General features: G+C 26.7%; 1 protein-coding gene across 2 annotated transcripts in view; it reads left to right on the top strand.

Moving 5' to 3' along the window:
* Positions 1–16,817, top strand: part of LOC111627444 (E3 ubiquitin-protein ligase Siah1-like) — a 53,328-nt gene that overhangs the window by 14,489 nt on the left and 22,022 nt on the right. The window contains exons 1-4 of one of the 2 annotated variants that reach the window (XM_023371012.1): positions 6,737–7,031; positions 7,279–7,352; positions 11,711–11,881; positions 16,631–16,763. In XM_023371012.1, the coding sequence (XP_023226780.1) occupies positions 7,295–7,352; positions 11,711–11,881; positions 16,631–16,763 (362 nt within the window). In that variant the 5' untranslated portion in view covers positions 6,737–7,031; positions 7,279–7,294. Of the gene's footprint in view, positions 1–6,736; positions 7,032–7,278; positions 7,353–11,710; positions 11,882–16,630; positions 16,764–16,817 lie in introns of those variants that run through there. The other variant, XM_023371010.1, reaches the window with a different exon arrangement.

Here is a 16,817-nt window from a genome sequence, read left to right as displayed (position 1 = left end):
TATTAGACTTAACTAATTACTATTTTTATTCAATGGCCATAAAAATTGTTGTCATGTAGTGTCTTAAGCCTGATTACTAAAGAAAGTTATTTTAAATATAACAAGTAAGTTAATTGCTTTGGGCTGTGAATGGCTTGTGTATTTGTAAAATCTAAGTGACTCATACAACACAGAATGTATCTACTATGTAGGGGAGGTCTATTGTATATATCAGAGGAAAAGTATCATGATTGGTTAAAAATGAAATAGTTCTAGCTACATATGCATAGTAGTGTAAAAATGGCCTCCAAGATTTTTACATTTTTGGACTCTGGACTTTGAAATGTCCAGAAATGTAAAAACTTTGGGGTTTTTTCTGTGTGTGTGGAGACACAATTTTGTTCATTCTCTTTGTAGCTTAATAACTCCTGTGTCTTTTGTTGAAAATTTCTGAAATTTTGCAGGGAAGTTTGTATATTAGGAGGATTGATGCTATTAAATTTTGATGGTTAAAGGTTGGAGGGGTGGGGAGATAAAGGAGGGTCATGTGTCATATCTCAAGTAGGGTCAGATGTAATAATGATTTTACTTTGTTATTAGCATTTACAATTTTTTATGAAATTCATCTCTATCCTCAAAATTAAGCTTTTTGGCATTTTATAATAAATAAAAATATAAAAAAAATTTTGTAATAAAATATATAAAACAAGATGGTTTAAACATTTAAATATTTTAAATTTTGTTGGGAAAGTTAAGTAACTTGTTGCTGGATTTTTTTATGGTCAGAGAGAGTAAAATCTGAAATCTATAGAATGAAGATTTAGTATGGATGCAATCATTTGAGTTAGTGTGAAGTGGGTATGAATGGGTAGAAAACTTAAAAACAGAAGACAAACTATCAGTGGTGAACATTGGAATGAGAGACCAGTTTGCATAGCAAGTCAATTGCCCTATATTGGTTTACTTTCTGGAAAAGGGTCAAACTGTGACTAATGCTTGATACAGTGACATGCTGGTGAACAAGTTGAAATCCACAATGTGATTGAAACATTTGGGACTTCTCTCAAAAGAAGTTTTACTGCATGACAATGCCTGGCCCCACACGGCTATACATACAGTGGATATGTTAAGTGATCTGGAATTTGGGGTGATGAAACATGCAAAATATAGTCTGGACCTGGCATCATATTCATTTGTTGGAGCTTTAAAAGAACATTTGAGAAGTCAAAAGTTTTTCTGATTATGCTAAGATAATATAAGCAGTGCAAATTTGGTTAAAGCCACACAAAAAAGCTTTTTCCTTGAGGGAATGAGGAAGCTTATAGACTGATGAATTAAGTTCATTGTGAAGCAGGGTAACTATGTCAAAAAATACGGCATAAATAGTTACATTAAGTAACCTTGTAAAAGCATTGTTATGGAATTCCTGTTTATTAAATGACTTTTCCTCATAGTTTATTTATTTATTTTATATTTAATCTGAACTGTCAATGGACAATAGGTTTCCACCCCCCAAATAATGCAATTTACCCAAAAATACAAATAAAATTAACAAAGTAAAAAATTCTTTTAGTGAATTCAGTGTTTGAACTTTAATTTTCATGATTTATCATTGCACTTATGTTTATGTATTTAAGGTTTATGAAATGTGCAGGATACTTTTTTAGACTAAATATTTATCTAAATTATATTTATCCGTTACATGTTTGCATTTATTAAGTTATTTATTTTCAAACTAAAATTTGTTTGCATATTTTTATTTGGTTTTAAAAATTAAATTTATAATGGAAAAAGTATTAGTATAAAACAAAATCCAAGATTAATAAAACTATAGAATACAGTAAAACTTGTCTAAAACAGAAACCTGCTTAAGAAAATAGTAGAACATATTGAAAATAAAAATTAGTATTCATTAAATTATAAATATTTTAAATTAGAATGCATATGATTTTATTTATTGTTTATTTGCAATTGAACTTAACATAAATCACAGCTATTTTTCTTATTGGAAATGGGATGAATTGCAGTTTTATAAAACAATAAAAAGCTTTTAAATTTTTTAAATCGAGGGAATAAAGTACATTAAGTTTGTATAATAATAGTATTTTAATACTTATTTTTCATTAAAATTAGTAATTTGGCTTTTCATTTATGTAAAACAAAAATATATTGTCTTATATTTGTTATAGATGAGATGTTATTTACTCTTTAGGATATATTAAATATTAAAACAGCTTTAAATATTTAATATTAAATTTTTTCAAAACATTTATATAACCAAATATAAAAAGTCAACTAATCAAACTTACTAGGACTACAAATAAAAACAAATACCTTTTCAGATTTGATTTTATAACTTTTTATATTTCTTAAATATAGTGTTAAATAATTTCTAGTTTATTTGATATAATTAATACAGTACAAGTTAAATTGTGAAATCATTATTAAATTAATTAATTAATTAAAATTAAAGATTCAAGAAGACAATTTTCTTGTAATGGATTAATTTGAAAAAATGTTTCTCTTAAAATAATAGGACAATTTTTTCAAATGAAATAATTTATTTTTTGTTTTCTTTCTTGTTTTATATTATTAAATTGTCATATATGAAAAGAAAATTCTGGATGGAAGATTTAAATTGCCAGTCATTGGAGAATTGATCCAATATTCTACAAATTGAGATTATTGAGTTCAACTCATGCCAGTTGAATTCTTTGGGGTAGAATAGAATCTACTTATTGTAATCAAGAATATTATTGTGGTTGTAATGTTATTAGAATTAACATGTCCCAAAATATTTTATATATATTTTGGGACATGTTAATTCATTTATAACATTTTTGTTTACTGTAATTAGAGTTTCCATTATAATTNCCAAGATTTTTACATTTTTGGACTCTGGACTTTGAAATGTCCAGAAATGTAAAAACTTTGGGGTTTTTTCTGTGTGTGTGGAGACACAATTTTGTTCATTCTCTTTGTAGCTTAATAACTCCTGTGTCTTTTGTTGAAAATTTCTGAAATTTTGCAGGGAAGTTTGTATATTAGGAGGATTGATGCTATTAAATTTTGATGGTTAAAGGTTGGAGGGGTGGGGAGATAAAGGAGGGTCATGTGTCATATCTCAAGTAGGGTCAGATGTAATAATGATTTTACTTTGTTATTAGCATTTACAATTTTTTATGAAATTCATCTCTATCCTCAAAATTAAGCTTTTTGGCATTTTATAATAAATAAAAATATAAAAAAAATTTTGTAATAAAATATATAAAACAAGATGGTTTAAACATTTAAATATTTTAAATGTTGTTGGGAAAGTTAAGTAACTTGTTGCTGGATTTTTTTATGGTCAGAGAGAGTAAAATCTGAAATCTATAGAATGAAGATTTAGTATGGATGCAATCATTTGAGTTAGTGTGAAGTGGGTATGAATGGGTAGAAAACTTAAAAACAGAAGACAAACTATCAGTGATGAACATTGGAATGAGAGACCAGTTTGCATGGCAAGTCAATTGCCCTATATTGGTTCACTTTCTGGAAAAGGGTCAAACTGTGACTAATGCTTGATACAGTGACATGCTGGTGAACAAGTTGAAATCCACAATGTGATTGAAACATTTGGGACTTCTCTCAAAAGAAGTTTTGCTGCATGACAATGCCTGGCCCCACACGGCTATACATACAGTGGATATGCTAAGTGATCTGGAATTTGGGGTGATGAAACATGCAAAATATAGTCTGGACCTGGCATCATATTCATTTGTTGGAGCTTTAAAAGAACATTTGAGAAGTCAAAAGTTTTTCTGATTATGCCAAGATAATATAAGCAGTGCAAATTTGGTTAAAGCCACACAAAAAAGCTTTTTCCTTGAGGGAATGAGGAAGCTTATAGACTGATGAATTAAGTTCATTGTGAAGCAGGGTAACTATGTCAAAAAATAGGGCATAAATAGTTACATTAAGTAACCTTGTAAAAGCATTGTTATGGAATTCCTGTTTATTAAATGACTTTCCCTCATAGCTTATTTATTTATTTTATATTTAATCTGAACTGTCAATGAACAATAGGTTTCCACCTCCCCAAATAATGCAATTTACCCAAAAATACAAATAAAATTAACAAAGTAAAAAATTCTTTTAGTGAATTCAGTGTTTGAACTTTAATTTTCATGATTTATCATTGCACTTATGTTTATGTATTTAAGGTTTATGAAATGTGCAGGATACTTTTTTAGACTAAATATTTATCTAAATTATATTTATCCGTTACATGTTTGCATTTATTAAGTTATTTATTTTCAAACTAAAATTTGTTTGCATATTTTTATTTGGTTTTAAAAATTAAATTTATAATGGAAAAAGTATTAGTATAAAACAAAATCCAAGATTAATAAAACTATAGAATACAGTAAAACTTGTCTAAAACAGAAACCTGCTTAAGAAAATAGTAGAACATATTGAAAATAAAAATTAGTATTCATTAAATTATAAATATTTTAAATTAGAATGCATATGATTTTATTTATTGTTTATTTGCAATTGAACTTAACATAAATCACAGCTATTTTTCTTATTGGAAATGGGATGAATTGCAGTTTTATAAAACAATAAAAAGCTTTTAAATTTTTTAAATCGAGGGAATAAAGTACATTAAGTTTGTATAATAATAGTATTTTAATACTTATTTTTCATTAAAATTAGTAATTTGGCTTTTCATTTATGTAAAACAAAAATATATTGTCTTATATTTGTTATAGATGAGATGTTATTTACTCTTTAGGATATATTAAATATTAAAACAGCTTTAAATATTTAATATTAAATTTTTTCAAAACATTTATATAACCAAATATAAAAAGTCAACTAATCAAACTTACTAGGACTACAAATAAAAACAAATACCTTTTCAGATTTGATTTTATAACTTTTTATATTTCTTAAATATAGTGTTAAATAATTTCTAGTTTATTTGATATAATTAATACAGTACAAGTTAAATTGTGAAATCATTATTAAATTAATTAATTAATTAAAATTAAAGATTCAAGAAGACAATTTTCTTGTAATGGATTAATTTGAAAAAATGTTTCTCTTAAAATAATAGGACAATTTTTTCAAATGAAATAATTTATTTTTTGTTTTCTTTCTTGTTTTATATTATTAAATTGTCATATATGAAAAGAAAATTCTGGATGGAAGATTTAAATTGCCAGTCATTGGAGAATTGATCCAATATTCTACAAATTGAGATTATTGAGTTCAACTCATGCCAGTTGAATTCTTTGGGGTAGAATAGAATCTACTTATTGTAATCAAGAATATTGTGGTTGTAATGTTATTAGAATTAACATGTCCCAAAATATTTTATATATATTTTGGGACATGTTAATTCATTTATAACATTTTTGTTTACTGTAATTAGAGTTTCCATTATAATTATCATTAACTTCAGGTGAACTCAATATTTGGCTGATAACATGCAATTGTTATTAGTCATTACCATTATCAGTTTTACATTAAATGTTTAAAGTACTGGTTAAGACTTCACAAATATATTATTAATAAACTATTGCAAAAATAAAAGCACACAAATGATATTGGATGAATTATTATTAATAAATCTTCAACTTATAATTTTTTTAATTGTTTTTGCATACCCTTTTTATGACCTTTCAATAAATGTATTTTATCTTGTGATACGTGTAATTTATGTATGCATATATGCAAACACCATACCAAGATGATGATTAAGTTGGCTGAGTGATACAAAGGACCATGGATTTTAAGTTCTGCTCCAGATTAATTGATTTTTTTTCTAAAATATTCTAAATTATAAAATTTAATCCTAAAATTAATATAATTATTAATATTAGTACAAGATGGTGGGCTAACCATCTATCTTTAGTCCAGATTTTTTTAGTTACAAAGACTAATGTCTAGGTAAAAGATATCATGAAATAATCCAGCTTTCAAATTATTTAACCTTTCTAATGAAATAAATTAATAACCTGATGATAACTAGAAAATCATTAGTGTAGTTAATCATTTATTTAATAATAATAAAGATTTATGGTATAATAGAAATAAGTTGAAATAAATCATAAAATGCTATTGAATTAATCAATAGGCATATATAATATAAAATATATATTAGAAAAGATTTTAAATGGTGTATTATTTTCTCTGTTGTAATAAAATGGTCTCAGTTTTATTATGCTATCTATTATTATTTAACATGGAAATTGTAGCAAATGATATAATTTAATTATATAAAAATTTTAATTAAAATTTAATTTATAAAAAGTATTCTGCTTAATCTGCTTGAAATTATTTGTGAGGATTTAGCAATTATAAATTTCAAATATTACATATTTTATAGCTTTTGATTTTTTAAAATTATATTTTATTATATTAAAGACCTTCCTTAAGAAAAATAATGTAAAGTTATCAATAGATATATAACTTCAAAATATAGCTACTTGATAAGATGACTAAACAATCATTTTTAAAAAGTGTATCAGAAAATAAGTTAGAAGATGATAGTTTAAATTATGTGAAAACAATATTATTTGATAGTAGAGTTATATAGTGAAAAAATATTTTAAAATGTTGAAAAATGCATAGAGATATATTTATTATGTGCAATTCTATTTCTTTTTACATGTAGCAAATTGACAAAATAATCATATAAATTTAGAATATCTTATATCAGAATTAATAGTTTGTTTCAGTTTGTTCTAGTTATATTTTAGTAATGCTAAATTTACAAATGTAAAATTACATTAAATAAAATACAGAATGATGGAAGAAAAAGTAGTCCTCATCTGGTCTGAATCTCTGGTACTCATGTGTTACATAGAATGAACAAACTGCATCAGTTGAGTGGAACATTGTATTGACTGAACATTAGTGTCCCATATTGTGCAAATCCAAAAATAATACAGGAACTGGGATCAACATCAGCCATGTAATCATTACCATCAACATCACTATGCTATGTTGGGTGTTTCCATATGTGATTCAATGTTCACAACTGTTTACAGATGCAACAGGTAACCACTTCAGCATCTATGATGTTGATACCAGCAGTTGGTATCATCTGTGTTTTCACTACAGATTCTACAGACTCTGTAGTCAATGTTGTTAGTTATAGATCCATAGTCAATGTTGTTAGTTAATATTATTTTTAGTACATTTACCCTATATATAACCATTTGTATAACAACTTTATTGAATAAATTAACAAAACACAAATATGCAGTATAAATAATACATATATATGTATATTTTTATTATTAGTTATATTTAGAGAAAGATGGCAAGTCGTCAAGTTCAATCATGTACAAAAGGAAGAGGACACTTGACAAATACAGGTAGTCAAAATTATTTTTATTATGTTTTGTTGTAATTTCAGTTAATGACAATACAATGTACTCTTGCTGATCCAAACTAATTATTGTGCAGTGTTGTTTTGGTTATTGGAGTCTTATATAAAAAACAAGTCAAAAAGGATTACAGACATATTTGATCTATTTTTAAAAAGTAGTTCATTATTATTATTAATTTTTGTTAAGACATTTATCAGAAAAATAAACAAAATTGGTTTGGATCAGCATGAGTGTACTGTGTTTTTTTAAAAAAAATAATATATTACTATAAAAAGTAAGATGTTTTAATAATAATCTGTTTTATTATTTCAAAATCTAAGTTAAAAAATTGTACTAATAAAATGATTATTGATCTAGCTTTCTTAATATTATGTTAGATTGCATTATTACTAATTCCCTGGCTATTGGGTATTAGAACTGAGTAAGTAATTATAGTAATGATTTTTACAGCATAAAATATTTTATTAAAAAATTATTTAAAATGTAATAAAATTTTAAAAAATACATTGTTAACGAGCAATTATTTATTGTGACATTTTCACAATGCCAGGCTGCAATTTTTAATCATATTTTAAATGTATTTCATTTAAAATATATGCTCTCCACCTCAAATTAGTAGTGTCTTGCCCCTGTCTATCATATTTTTCCTTTAACAAAAGAGCTGTATTAGTAATCTATCTAATACCTTTCATGGGTAGATAAATAAACTTTGAATTGAAATAATGAGACTTCTGGTTTGCATTGCTTGTTTGTATATAGTTAATCAGGGCCTCCTGCTCCTAAGGTTTTAATATCTGGTTTCACTTTTCATCTATTTAACTTTGTTTTTGAGATTAAGGAAAGACAGACAAACAACAGTGAAAATTCATAGATCTACAATTTTTTTAAATTGCAGCCCAATAATGGAACAGAAATTGCATTAATGCAAGAATATTTACTTTCAAACTTCCAAACAGTAACTAAAGTTTCTAAAAACCCAACACCTTATTAATCCAGCAATATTTACTAAGTTAATAATAATGTTTTCGACTGTTTTAAACAGCCTTCATCAGTTAAACTCTTTCAAACTAAAAGAATGCTAAAAATAGAATACAAGCTTTTAAAAACTCAAATTCCAACGTAAAACGCAGTCGTATAACAAAAACGTACAAAAATTGCGCATATGATTCTTATCGGAATAAAAATAAAATAAAAATACACATAATCAAATTTTTTGCCGCAATAATGCCTATTATAAGTTTACCATTATGCGCTATGGTAAAACGATTTCCATGCGGTGGATAAATTATTGTGGCAAAAAATTCAATTATGTGTATTTTTATTTTGTTTTTATTCCGATAAGAATCGTATGCGCAATTTTTGTACGTTTTTGTTATACGACTGCGTTTTACGTTGGAATTTGAGTTTTTAAAAGCTTGTATTCTATTTTTAGCATTCTTTTAGTTTGAAAGAGTTTAACTGATGAAGGCTGTTTAAAACAGTCGAAAACATTATTATTAACTTAGTAAATATTGCTGGATTAATAAGGTGTTGGGTTTTTAGTCATACATTATCCAGTAAGTTCATTATTTGTTTATTTAACTAAAGTTTCTATATGAATGCTTTTCAGATAGCTTCAGTATTCTTTAATTATGTTGACCTGGAGATTTAGCTTAGTTTTTACTCAACACTGAATGAACTCAACATAATTCATTCAGTGTTGAGTAAAAACTTTCCTCCATAATCTGTATATATATATTAAAAGCAAAATGTTTTGCTCCTCACCAAAACTGAAACCAGCATGTAAGTAGGTCAAATTGGGTTGTTTGTGGGATCTACAATTTGTTTCTTGTTTTAGGCCTTGAAAGGCCACCCATTAACTTCTGTGGACTCATACAAGAAATACATTGGCCATACACGAGGTGTTTAGCCAGCAGAAAAGAGGGTACAGGAAAGGGGGAAGAAGAAGGGAAAGGAGATAGACAGTAGAGAAAGTTAGGATTCCTCTGAATGGCATATATAAGGCTACAGTCTCCTTTATGTTTGATGTTGGCATGCAGTTTTTAGGCTGCAAAGCTGTAGTCCCCTGAAGAGTCTAAAAGAAAACCTGAGTGTAGCGAACATTAATAATTGAGTGCTGCCACGAATAGCTAAGTGTAGAAATTAGTGCCAAGTGGCTGTTAGTAGAAAGACTTATATCTACTTAATACTAATAAAACTGAATGCAATTGCAAATCTTAATACTACTTAACAGCTAGACAGCGCGAACAAAAAATGAACACAATGACAAACTAGACGAGACGAATGGACCGACAGAAACAAATGAGTAAGACCCTAAAAGTTTTATTTTTATTTTATTTATTTTTTAAACATTAACTTACTCACTAACTAAACCATAACCTAGGACGAACCTAACCAGATAACTAAAGCTAACAAACCCTAATCTAATTTAACCTAATCGTAAACCAACCTAAGAGTCCCTAATCTAACTTATAACTAGGACTCAGCATAAATTCATAGAAAGGGTTACCCAAAGAGGAAGGAAGGTGTTTGAATAAGAATAGAAGACACAAAAAGACTACATTTTTGACTCAGATTTGGAATTGAAGAGATGCATTTGTTCCCATAGCAACTATTCTTTAAGTTTGAATAATAACCTTTGGTTATACATACTTATTTTTAGTTTTTATATTATTTTTAATAATATTTATCTGTATATACAGTATATTAAAAGCAAAATGTTCTGTCACTCCCATACACAAATAATGTAAATTTAAAAATTAATTTAATTTACAATTTGAAAATTTTAAAACAACTTTTAAACAGTTTTTAAACACATTTTAATTTTAGCTTTGGTTACAGTGTAAAGGCCAGAGTTTTAATTATTTTTTTAGTTTTAGTATTAATTTAGTTTTTATAATTATCTTAAACAAATCATTATTAATTTATTATTAATTTTTAAAATTTTGCCTGGATTTTTTGAACCTGTAATTACAATTCTTTTAATTAATTGCATTTGATGACACCTATAGAAATATTTTGTGTTGTATTACACAAAAGATAATCAAATTTAAATTTAGATTTTTTAGTAATTTCATTAATTTTTGTTTTATAAATTTGCCTGCTTTTTAAAAATTTAAAAAGTTTAATTTTAAGCAAGTTAACATTAATTGAACTATCAGGCTACCTATTTTAAATAAACAAAATATACTTTTGTCACTAAAGATGACTTTTTGCTTTTGTTTGGGTGTAAAAAATACTTGTTTCTTTTGAACTTTTGTCAGATGAGGTTTTTTTTGTGCTTTGGTTGCTTTATAACCTATCTCCTTCAAATAAAACTGTTGTTTTTGAAATGGGTTTTCCAATCACAAATTTCAATTGTTGTTACATCTGTTGCAAGTTTATTTTGTTTTACAATTTCTCTAATTGCTGATTTTTGTCATTTCTGAAGTAAATTTTGGATGACCGTAGAGTTTTTCAACATTTAAATTTACAGTTTCATTAAATTTTTTAATTATTTTTTGTATTTTAATCTGCAAACAATTTATTTTCCTCACTATTTCTTACTTCTTAGTAGTTTGTTTGTGTAAATCAAAAATTTTGGCTCTTTGATTCAGGGTTAATTATCATTTCTTGTTCATGGTGTTTATCCTGCTTTTGTGACAAATGCTGAATTGTAATTTATACAATACTACCTGTGATACAATTTACATAATTGCAGTAAATTACAAGCACTATTACTTATAATTTGACAATATTTACTTCATATTATTCTATACTTTTTGAATACAATTTCAAATATTCTAAAATTTTTGAACATATTGTGTTAAAGAGTGTTATGACTCTTTAACACTTTATTTAGAAATTAATATATTTAGATGAAAATATAGCTAAAAGACCAGGTTAAATATTCCTCCATTTAGTTTTTCATAATTTTTTTTCCACCTAGTTATTGTCATTCAATGCATTGACACATTGTGATGGAGTTAAATTATTCTAAAGTTTTTGAACTGACTGTATTATTAATATATTGATTTGCAAAATTATAATTTCAGTCTTGAGAGTGGGAAGTGAATGTTTCAAGAATTTTAATTAAAGGAATTATGCAATTCTTAACATATATTTTTTGTTTTTTTACATTATTAAATGTTATAATTGTGTTTCTAAGAAGATTAAAAGTTTCTGATTGCTTTCTTTCTCTTTAATTATAAATCTCAAATCTTGCATTAAAATAACATTACAATATTTAGTGGATATTTTATATTTAGTGTCATAAGGAATTTTTTCATGTATTATATGTAAAGATTTATATATTTCACTTAAGTTATGTAAACTTTCCCTTAAAATTTATTTGATATTTTCAGCTTCTGGTTCATCTATCGCAGATCCTCCAACCGATTTAGCTAGTTTATTTGAGTGTCCAGTATGCTTTGACTATGTTCTTCCACCCATTCTTCAATGTCAGAATGGGCATTTAGTTTGCTCATCTTGTCGTCAAAAACTTACATGTTGTCCTACATGCAGAGGCCCAATGGGTAAGATGTTTAAAAATTTTAATTTTTTTTTCTTGTATTACATATACAGAAAGTTTATTAATAATTGTTAATTTATTCACATTATTACAAATAATTATAAAAGATTTCAGTATCAATAAATAGTTAATATTATAAATCTTATTTTAATATGATGATTGTTTTGTAAATATCATATATTCAAAATCTAGCAGCAAAAAATATTGTTATTAAATGGAAAAATGCTTTTGATTCTTTCTGTTCAATTTCATTTACAGGAAATAATTCATATTATTTTAGAACAAAAAGTTTCAAATTTTAAAAAACAAACTTTTTAAATATTTAAAATTATAAAATATACTTAGTTATGTGAGATCCCAGGCTTTAGTCCTTTTTAAAAAAAGTATTTTTATAATTTAGTCAAAATAAATTTTAACAAAAAAGAAAATTTTAGAAAAAGAGAAAGGAAATAACAAAGATAACATTTCCTTTCTAACACAACTCCTTCTGGAGATAGTTACTTGATGTAGGAAGTAGTGGAGAAAAATTCAGATTGGTTGTTAACAACCTCTGATCTAACAACTCCATCTGATATTGCCATTTTTGGACATGTTCTGATTCAAGAAACAGACTCAAAGATATAAAAGGACCACCAAAAGGTCAACTAAGTCAACTAGTTATGCCCCAAGGAGACATATGATCTTTCCTATTTACAATGTCCAGTTCAGTGGTCATTCTTCAGTCTAGTTCAGCCAACTGGTCCTTGTTCAATCCTATCGCTCCTCAACCATTTCAACCATTACGAAAGTTGTCCTTTGACCCAGTAACTGCCACCCAGAAGGAAATAGAAGACTGATAGAAATGGAGAATAAATAGAGAACTTTTGATTCAAGAGAAATAGTTGTCATTGAAGATATTTATCCATGCACAACCCAATGCAAACTCTCTCTCTCACAAACAGTAGTATTTAGTTGTTACGATAGCTTTGAAGTAGAAATCAATAAACGTGTCATTGATAAGTATAGCCATTTTATTGTCAGGTGTCTTTATGTAAAGTAGAATTTATTTTAGTTTGTATAAGCATAGAAAAATATGTGCTTGTCAATAAACATAGTTTGTTATAGTATAATTTTGTCATTGAGTGCATTTTATTCTGGACCTCCTTGTCTCTCATCTTCCCTCCTCTATCCGCCCACATTCAGTCCACTTGCATTCAGAAACGCATGGGAAAAATTTCAAAGGTTTTTGTGTTTTCAAATAAAAACATGGTGGTGCTTTTAGAGAATAAAAAGTATAATAAGGGGTGTTTCTCAGATTTCACAATTATATAAATTTTTAACTATGGTGTTAGTGAATTTATTAAAATCATAATTATCATAAATTAATAAATTTTAAATAGTAGTAGTAGTAGTAGTAGTAGTAGTATTTTATTGATACAGCTTTTGCTTTTACAAAGTTGAGTAAATACAAAACTGAAAATTTACAGTAAATTTAAAGATTGTACAAAAAAAGTTTGATTTTAAATCTTTGTGAAATATAAAATTTATTTTCTGACAAAAATCATATGAAGTAAACAGATGATTCTTCATATTTTCCATTCTCAGACCACAAGAACACTCAATTTTATCTACTGGATTAATTCTTTTTCATTCAAAAGAAAGTACTGCCTGCTGCTGCCTGGCTCAATCTGATTTGAGATGAATTGGAAATAGAGTAGAAACGAAATTTTAAACAATGTCAGAGTGAAGAAGGTAAAGAGTAATAAAAGTAAAAAGTTTAGAAACAAGGTTCTGGACAGAAAGTAATTAAAGAAAAGATGTTAGAGAAAGATAAAAATCTTAAGGGAATGAAACAAACTTTGGCTACTCTAGAGAAAGCTCAGAAACAACCTATAAATAATTCAAAGGTGGGAGTTACATAAATACATATTATTTAGCAACTGACTCTCATCCTCATAGGAAATATAAGGAAGAGAGAAGAATACCTGTTAGAGAACAAAATGTCATAACAGTGGAAAATAAGGAAGGTCTAGAGCTTGAGAAGCTATGAGACCCAGAAAAAGTTGAGGAATCAGAAATGTTAAGGAAAAAAAAAAAGGAAAAACAGAAAACAAATCAATTTCAAGAGCTCATGAAAAGATGATTTGTGAGAGAACAGCAAATGGTAACATAGAGTCAAGTTACACTAAACAAAAGCCTAACCCCAGAAATCTCACAATTGTAATCCCATACATATGTAGTGAGACTTAATGTCAATCATTTTAGCTATCCTATATATAACACTTTTAATAAGAGAATGCAGTCTCAGCAATTTGAAAAGAGAAAATTTAAGTATTATAGCTAAACCAAATATTATTGGTTATCACTTACTATCAATTTCACAATCAGTTCCTAGTTGAGGTAAAAGATTTTTTTCTAAGTTATATTCAGGAAGCAATTGTGGAAACAAGGAAATTGTTGATACAATTATGATAACAGTAAATAACTCCAAAAACTTCCTACATGAGAAATGGGATAGAAATTATTATCTACTATAATATAGTACTAGATAAGTCATAAAGAGAGAGAGAGAGAGAGAGAGAGAGTATAATTAAGAAAAAATTTTTGTATAACCATCAAATAATATCAAAGAAAAAAAGAGAAAAAAATTTGTTGGTTCTGTTGTGTGTATTGATAATATCCAATGTGTAAGTTGTAATATCTTGTGTTTGCCATATCATTGAGGCAGAGTGTTAGCAAAGCCTTTGCTATGTAGCTTACAGAATTGTGTTCATACTCAAAATCTGTTTGATTGATTTTGATTAAATTTTGTCATTTTCTATTAATTGCAATGAGAAATCCAAAAATATATTGAGGGTCCATTTAAATGTAAAAAAAATAGAGAGTCCATGACTTCATTTTCAATATACAGAGGTATTAAAGTGACAATGTCTGTGCTCTGATGCCACATAGGAGATTTTTTTACTCCTATGCCTAAATTCTGTTAGGCCTAGGGCAGGCATGGCCAACATATGGCCCGCAGGCTGGATGTGGCCTGTGTAGTGTATTTATGTGGCCCATGATTAATATTTCAATATTAGCTACTGAAGTCAGAATAGATTGGTGAAAAGTTCTAACGCCTAAAGAAAGATAAAAATCAACAACTCACTGTCTGGTTAGAGTTAACCCTCCATTACAAATCTCTTAAGTACAGCATAGAACATTGATAAAGCATGATAATGTGAAAAATGTATCTGTAATCTTTATGTAAAATTTAGTCTCTACGGGTTGACACCACAATGAGATCTTGCACCACCCCAAAATCTTCATAGGGCAGCCTCTGGTTTGGCCCGTGAAAAAAGTTTTCTTTTCAATTCGGCCCAGGGGCAAAATTATTACTTATTTTGCAAANACGTTGAAGATCAAAGTAAGATATTTTTATTTAATAATTGAAATTCATTTATTAAAATGATAATAAAACAAAGTTTTAATATATATTTAATTTCTGTGTCTTGAATTATTTATATTGTTATATACTTTTAAAAAAAATAATGTATATTGATGATATTTCTTTAAAAGATTATTTTAGAGGAAGACAAATGCATTATTTAATTATTTTAAAATTAAAATATTGCATTTATATATAAAGGGAAAAAGTTTAAATTATACTCAAATTGATAAATATTAAATAAATATTTTTAATAAAAGTTTCTGTATTAGATCCATTCAAGTATTACATCGGCAAAATGTCACTTTTTTGATCCTCCCTCTCCATCATCACTAGTCATCAGAAACCAATATACCAACCTTCAAAAGTTAAAACTATTTGCAAATACACAAAAATTATTTTCAGACATTTTTTGACAACTGGGAAGAAAGATAAACACCCTCCTTCTCCCATCGTCAGCAATTGTCGGATACAGAAAAATCCCCCTCATAAACTACTGACATAATACTTGAATGGGTCGTTATTCATATATAGTATAACTTTATATAAAAATGTGGTTATTACATTATCAGTTATATAAATTTTCATTAATGTTGTGGTTTGATTAACAAATTGAAAACTTTAAAAAATAAATGTGATTCTGTTACTATTAATGGATTTGAATGATCATTTTATAGTTTTTATGCTTTTTAATATCACTTTTCAATATGTAAAGAGAAAACAATGTTGATATTTCAAACTTGTTATATAAATTTTCATTAAGTATGTGGTTTGATTAACAAATTGAAAACTTTAAAAAATAAATGTGATTCTGTTACTATTAATTGATTTTAACATGTATATATAATTTTTCTGTTTCTATATGATTTTATATTAGTTTTCATGACAATCTGAGTTACCAATGAAGTTATATTAATACTTGCACAGTGCAGAAGACATAATCTGCAGGAAGAATGTTTTTGATTACATTGTTCTGAAAAGAACAATGTAATCAAATTTACATTGTTCTGAAAAGAACAATGTAAATACAGTCGATCCCCCCCATANATTCAATTATAGTATTAATATTTAATATAGTTTATAATACTTTGCATTTTATCACTAATTAAAATACTTCAAAACTTTGGAATGTGTTTACTTTTTAAAGTTATACAACATTGAAAATCTCTCAAAAATACTAAATTATTATTTATTTACAATTTCTTGATGTAGCTAAAGTATAAGCTGAAAGCGCTTGAAATATGTAGATATTAAAATAATGTTTTAGCTTACTTTCTATAAATTGTAATATAATTATGAATTATGCAAAACTGTCATATAGTTTGAATGTAATTGTAATTTTTACAGGGAATATACGTAATTTAGCAATGGAGAAAGTGGCTAGTACAGTAATGTTCCCATGTAAATATTCTGTATCTGGCTGTACAGTACAGTTGCTTCATACAGATAAACCAGAACATGAAGATGCTTGTGAATTCAGGTTTGTGTTTATAAATTTTGGATATACAAATTGAACCTCCATAATCTGGCAACT

This window comes from Centruroides sculpturatus, unplaced genomic scaffold, assembly GCF_000671375.1.
Source record: "Centruroides sculpturatus isolate CEXI.00-Female unplaced genomic scaffold, Cexi_2.0 scaffold281, whole genome shotgun sequence".
Lineage (NCBI taxonomy): Eukaryota > Metazoa > Arthropoda > Arachnida > Scorpiones > Buthidae > Centruroides > Centruroides sculpturatus.
Note: the sequence above shows the minus strand (reverse complement) of the source record. Positions and strands in the feature narration are given on the sequence as shown.